We start from the raw sequence: 6,893 nt of genomic DNA, 5'->3' as shown, positions 1-6,893 counted from the left end.
TATATATATATTCTCAATTATTGGACGATTTCTTTGTGAAATTAATTTTGCAAATATATTGCTAAGATGATTCGCCATATTGTTATTCTTTTGCCGAAATAGTATTTGGAAAGTAATTTTGCAAACAACTACAAATATTTCAGAAAAAATCAATGTTTTTACATCTATTTCCTAAAGTATGTCTGTATAATTGCAAATTACAATTTTAGTGCAAGATTTCGTCACATAATTTTGTAAATAGTTTCCTATCAGGATAAGGACGTTCTCCGACAGTAGTTAGCAACCTAAATACAGTGGTTAGCAACCTAAAATATCTCTTCTCATGAGTAAGTTTGTACTGCTGTAACAAAGTTAAATTGAGCTATTCAGCACTGCTAAGACCCGCTTACTCTGCGCAGAAGTTTAAAAATAGCTGCAGTACGCAGCGCACATAAATCCAGCAAAAAAAAAAAAATGAATAAAAGCTACAGTTTAAAAAAGGGTTGCTTGCCATATTATTCAAAATCGTATTTTAATTAGGACACTCTCCACTACCACATACTTGTTTTTAAAAAAAAATCCTAAGAAAATTGTCGTCAGTAATTTTAAAAAACCCCACTTCACAAAAGCTCAGCATAGGAAATCCATGTTAAAAATTGAAGTATAAATCTTCCATATTTTGGAATTTAACATTGCTACCCCTATTATCCAAAAAGGTTACGTATAAATAGATCATAAACTATGTATACAGCAAATTTAAAGAAAATTCTAAGAAAATCAATAATGAGAACGTCCTTAGTACACGTTTTATGAACGATTGATGCACAGATAGTAGAGTTTCTTTCTTGATATTTCCGCAAGCATTTATAATTCGCTGTTTCATATTTTTAGGGGTTGTTGGTGAGTCGTGATATACTTTTTCTTTAAGGTAGCTCCATAAAAAAATCTATTGATGTAAGATCAGTGACTTAGTCGATCAGTGGACAAAAACAGTTGCAAATGCGAAAATGTTATAATAAAACAAACAACTCTTTTTTTATCTTGGACTATGGAAGTTGATGAAAAATGATTCAGATAAAAGTTGTTTGTTTTTTTACATAGAATAAGATGTCGTAAAAAAAATTAGAGGTTTCCATTTAAAAAAATAAGTTGACCTTGAAATGACCTTGAAAATAGTGGTTAAGGTCAAATTCAAGGTCACCATTAGATGTCCCCCTCCGAATTGAACAACTTTTGTTAAGGTCATTTTTCGTGAAACTGCGTTTCTACAGATTTATTTAAGTATATTTAGGTTAGGCATATTTTACAATGGAACACCGTGTATACGTATACATATATTAATTTTTTTATTATAATTATTGTCACTTTATATATGTATATCGTTGAGTTTGTTCCTGTGTGCTCTTTTAGAGATACAGTGCAGCGGTGACAGAAGCATTTGTACAGCTAAACGAAAAGAATTTGTTGTATAGAGATAAAGATCTTGTTAATTGGTCGCCGGCATTGCGGAGTACTATATCCGAGATCGAGGTTGAAGATTTTATTGTAAACGGCAAGACGCATCTTCAGTTACCCGGCTACAATAGCAAGGTTACTGTTGGACAGCTGATTAAGTTAGCTTATCCAATCAAAGATTCAAGTGAGTATATTTTGTATATTCATAGACAATATCTTAGAAGAGATATAATTATAATGTAGAAAGGAATGTATAAAAGATGAAATTAATAAGTCTGTGTGTGCTTGTGGGCGTGCGTGCGTGTGTGTGTGCGTGTATGTGTGAAGTATGTATAAAAGTAAAATTATTCTTTGGTTTTTACAGACGAAGAAGTGATAGTTGGAACCACTAGACTAGAGACAATTTTTGGTGATGTGGCAATCGCAGTGCATCCAGACGATGAGAGATATTCGAAATATATTGGTCGGCATGTCTTACATCCCATGAGAAATACCTTTATACCCATTATAGCTGACTCTTCAGTCAAAAAGGAATTTGGCACTGGTAAATATTTTGCTTATAGCAAAAATGAATTGATAAACTGTTTTTGAAAAAAATATATATTGAAAATTGTTTATTTATTATATTTATTTCTTTTTTGTTTGATAATTATTTGTGTCACAGGCTCTCTAAAACTCACACCTGCACATGATCGTTTGGATTATAGTATTGCCAAAAGACACAATTTGCCGGTTATTGTCGTTATCAACGAAGACGGTAAAATGACAGACTCTTGCAAGGAATATAAAGTATGATTATTGTTAAAAATGACTTGTATGTTTCCTGAAGTTTCTCTTATTTTTAAACATATTTACAGTATTTCTATATATCTTTCTCTGTACTTTTTACATTTGTCTTTTTTACTTTTAAGCCCCTTGCACAATGCGAAGGAATACTGATAGCGATAAGCAATAGACACAGAATTCCAACTCGTCGGAAATTTTATAGCTATTGTTTATTCCGTTTTGTGATCTGCATTGATACATGTGTATTTTTATATGTTAGATTCTGCTGTTCCTGCCGTTTATAAATATAAACTTTTTAAAACTGGTGTTATTTCTATCGCTATCGCTATTTCTTTCATTGTGCAAGAGGCTTTACAGGATTGAGATTTGCATTTTTTATTTTTTACTGTAATATTAATGAATTATTTACATAGGGTCTTCCGAGATTTGTTGCGCGGAAAAAACTGATAAACGAGCTATCGATACGAGGTGTAGTGAGAGATGTAGATGATAATCATCAGATGATATTACCACGATGCTCGCGAACACACGACGTAATTGAGTATTTACCGAAAGAGCAGTGGTTCATACGATGTGCGGAAATGGCTAAACGGGCGCGCGAAGTTGTAGAAAATGGCAAGCTAAAAATCGATCCGAGCGATGGTGATATCTACGAACAGTGGCACAAGTGGCTTGAAAACGCTAGGTTAAAACTTCTTATTTTATTTAAAATAAACAGTGTTTAATAAAATAAATGTAAATGTTTATTAAAAAGTTTTTTTTTAGAGATTGGTGCGTGTCGAGACAATTATGGTGGGGACACCGTATTCCAGCATACTCTGTAAATTGCATCAATAATAATAACAACAATGGCAATGTTACTCCTAGTAACGCCACTTCGTGGATAGTCGCACGGTCAGAAGAAGAAGCTCATGCTCGAGCAAGGGAGAAATATGGAGATGCAGTGAGCGTAACTCAGGACCTCGATGTTCTTGATACGTGGTTCTCCTCGGCGATTGTGCCATTCGCCACGCTTGGCTGGCCGAAACATGTCAGTTCCCATTGTTATGACTTTCTAAATTTTATTTTTGTACTTATTTGTTTTTGTTATTTCACAGACAAAAGACATAGTAAGGTACTATCCGTTAACGCTAATGGAAACCGGTCACGACATTCTCGTTTTTTGGGTAGCAAGAATGGTAATGTTGAGTTTAGAACTGACACAACGTTTGCCATTCAAGGTATGCAGACAAAAATAATTAGTATAAACACAAATACAAAATTATAAGTATTAAATCGTGAACATACAGGAAGTTCTGCTTCATGGCATTTTGTGCGACGCTAATGGCAAGAAAATGTCTAAAAGTTCCGGCAATGTCATCTCGCCCGAGAATATTATTAATGGCTGCACATTGCAGGTATTTTATTACAAACTTGCGCAGTAAATTAACGACGCCAATTAAAACTTATTTTTTGAGATATATTTGGAAACTATTTTGTAAAATTACATTACATACTATATATTAAAACTCTTAGTGATCGAGTCTTCTAGTTTTAAAAAATAATATGTTTTCATAAATTGAAAATAGACGCAATCATAACGCAGGAACTAAACGCGCAAGCGGAGAATAGTCACGCGGCGGGCATTCTCAGCACCGACGAGCTACGACGAACGTTGCGTGTGAATGCAAAACAATATCCTGCGGGAATACCCGATTGCGGCGCCGATGCCTTGAGGTTCTCGCTGTGTGCACGCAACATCAAGAGTAAGCAAATAAAATGATTTTTGAGAATTGTTGCAAATTTAATGAGAATGAGAATCCAAAACTTGTATTATAATTAAATATAAATTTAATATTATTGATATAAAATACCTAAAAATCATTTTCAGAAATTTTTATGACATACCACAAAAGCATCAAATATATCACATTTATATAAAATAGTTATATATTTTATAAGTAGTCTAATTTTTGTCTTCCTTATCATATAGGTCGCACTATTAGTTTCGACGTGGATGATTGTCGAACAAGTAAATATTTCTGTAACAAGATCTGGCAAGCGAGCAAATATGTATTATTGATGACGAAGACTGATGATAAGAGTGAAGTGATTCAACGACAGGAACAACACAAGGAAAACGGAAATCTATGTACTCTAGATCGATGGATTCTGAGTCGATTGTCCTGGATGGTAGAGACAGTGAATGACGCACTGGCTGAGCGAAATTTTCACAAAGCAGTTGCCGCAATTCGTCAATTTCTGCATTATGAATTTTGTGATCTTTATGTGGTATACTATAAAAAATATATATACAGGGTGTCCCAGAATTGGTTTAACATCGCTCGTAGGCAGGTAAAAGGAATAAAACTGAGGTGAAAAGTCCTATACCATTTTGCTAGATTCGCAATAGTTACTGAGATTTTAATTAACAAAGATCCGCGAATAAGCATNCGTTTCCATTGGAAGTAGAGTACTTATAGATCGAAGCGGAAGCGAAATCAGCGCAATTTGACAGGTTTCCATCGACTTAAATTTGATTTTACGTCGCATTAAGTGTGAATTAATGCTTCGGTGGAAACTAGAACACCGTAAGCGCGCGAAGCGCACTGGGCTGTCTTAAGGGTCGTCTACAATGGAGAATTTTAGACTGTAACAGTAAGAAACTGACAAATCACAATCGATTATTCTTCTGTACTTTGCCTGTGATTGGTCAATTTCTTACTATTACGGCCTACAACTCTCCATTGTAGACGGCTCTTTAAGCGCGTAAAGACCTACGCGCGTAAGACAGCCCGATGCACGCTTATTCGCGGATCTTTGTTAATTAAAATCTCGGTAACTATTGCAAATCTAGCAAAATGGTATAGGACTTTTCACCTCAGTTTTATTCCTTCTACCTGTCTACGAGAGATGTTAAACCAATTCTGGGACACCCTGTATATATATATAATTACTGCTTAATATAATATATAACACAAAATGCGTAATATTTTTACGAGATTCTATAAAAACTTTCACAAAATTGCGTATGAATAATGACAATGTAATGTGACCTTATTAACTTCAATTTGAAATATAATTTTATATAATATTTTTATTTCAATGTATGCTGTTATTTTTAACGCAGGAAGGAACAAAATATGGTTTTAAGACTGGCACTGTCGCTATAATTGTTGGGCATTCCGACACTCTAGCAAGATGTTTGGAAGTACTGTTGCGCGTTCTCGCGCCTATCATGCCATACTTATCGGACGAACTCTATACGAGACTTGCTAAGAAAAAGCTTCAAAGATTTAAATTGGTCACTTCGGTACTTGAGACGTCTTATCCTATGTCACATGAAGTATGTATATGATCGGAAATTGTCTTCTACTCATCTATAATCTTTTATTCGTCAATGTTTATTTTCCTTACTAGTTTGACCATTTAAAAGACGTCGCTTTGGAACAAAGAATGCACGAGATCGAGAATATAATACATGTAATCAGAAGCTGCATGACAAATGTGAGCAGAAAAACAGATCCAAAAGGTCAGTAATTTACGAAACAATTGTGTCTCAAACTTCCGATTACATTAATATAAGTAACTAACTAAAGTATCAGATTCAAATAAGATTGAACATTACAATTTAAAAAAATTAATTTAATATTAAATTAAAAAGTAGAATAAAACTCTATTAATATGTTAATTTATTTCTAAAAATATATTAATAAAAAACATTACATATATATTAAAAAACATATATATATATTATAAACGATATATATTAAGTTATTTATGAAAAACTTAATATTTTAATTTATTATTTATTGTTATAATAAAAAATATATAATATTTGACATATAATATATAATATACTGTATAATATATTATAGACAATATTATATTAAGTTATTCATGAATATATTAATATTTTAATTTATTTGTTTATATTGATTATAAGACCTTAACTCGTTTCACAGTTACTATTCTGCTCAACAATGAATGCGACTACAATTTTTATCAAGAAAATATAAATCTTATTAAAGGAGTAAGTAGAATCAAGAATGTATGCATCTATTTAAAAGGATTAATGAAGAATGACAATTTTAATGAGACGACAAGAGATTTTAACACAGACAGCAACAATGTTCATACAACCCAGTATTTGCATACGAATAATTGCTCGTTGCTTATCGCTGTTACAGTAAGTGAATAAAATATTCTATAACATTGATCTCTAGGTGCAAGTCGAAAGAAAAACCTTTTGTATAAGTTTTACTTATTCTTTTAGAACGTATCGATGTTGGAACAAGTTAAACAGAACATCGCGAGGAAGAAGGAATCAGAAAAGAGAAAATCAGAGGGAATAAAGCATCTTTTCTCTTACGGGACAAAGAACTGAAAAATTATATTTGTATATTTTATTACTGTCAATAAGTTTGTATTATATGATATTACAATAATATTTTAAAAAATATGATTTTTTTTTCTTTATAAACTTGTGGATCTTTTGGAACGACTTCAGCTAGTCGAAGCAGAGAGAAATCTGAGAGCGGCCATCCTATTGTAGTTTCTTACGACGTTTCAGCCGCTTTAGCGCCATATCCACAAAAGTGGATCTCAAAGGCCGTTGTACACAGCGCGTCATTGGTCTAGTTTCCACCGAAACTCTCAATTTGGTTCCACTCCGGTACAGATCAAATTTAGTG

The 6,893-nt window shown here is 32.8% G+C and overlaps 1 protein-coding gene across 1 annotated transcript in view; it reads left to right on the top strand.

The window, feature by feature from the left end:
* Window positions 1-6,627, top strand: part of LOC109862837 (valine--tRNA ligase, mitochondrial-like) — an 8,858-nt gene extending 2,231 nt beyond the window's left edge. Inside the window, exons 4-16 of the mRNA XM_020442987.1 lie at window positions 1,390-1,618; window positions 1,799-1,978; window positions 2,099-2,223; window positions 2,634-2,905; window positions 2,986-3,250; window positions 3,318-3,440; window positions 3,510-3,617; window positions 3,806-3,965; window positions 4,193-4,491; window positions 5,330-5,545; window positions 5,620-5,731; window positions 6,165-6,388; window positions 6,476-6,627. Of these exons, the coding sequence (XP_020298576.1) occupies window positions 1,390-1,618; window positions 1,799-1,978; window positions 2,099-2,223; window positions 2,634-2,905; window positions 2,986-3,250; window positions 3,318-3,440; window positions 3,510-3,617; window positions 3,806-3,965; window positions 4,193-4,491; window positions 5,330-5,545; window positions 5,620-5,731; window positions 6,165-6,388; window positions 6,476-6,586 (2,424 nt within the window). The 3' untranslated portion in view covers window positions 6,587-6,627. The remainder of the gene's footprint in view (window positions 1-1,389; window positions 1,619-1,798; window positions 1,979-2,098; window positions 2,224-2,633; window positions 2,906-2,985; window positions 3,251-3,317; window positions 3,441-3,509; window positions 3,618-3,805; window positions 3,966-4,192; window positions 4,492-5,329; window positions 5,546-5,619; window positions 5,732-6,164; window positions 6,389-6,475) is intronic.
* The last annotated feature ends 266 nt before the right edge of the window (window positions 6,628-6,893 follow it).

This window comes from Pseudomyrmex gracilis, unplaced genomic scaffold (assembly GCF_002006095.1).
Source record: "Pseudomyrmex gracilis isolate BER0280 unplaced genomic scaffold, ASM200609v1 scaffold_2465, whole genome shotgun sequence".
NCBI classification, from domain to species: domain Eukaryota; kingdom Metazoa; phylum Arthropoda; class Insecta; order Hymenoptera; family Formicidae; genus Pseudomyrmex; species Pseudomyrmex gracilis.
The sequence above is the reverse complement of the archived record's forward strand: the minus strand, read 5'-3'. Positions and strand labels throughout refer to the sequence as shown.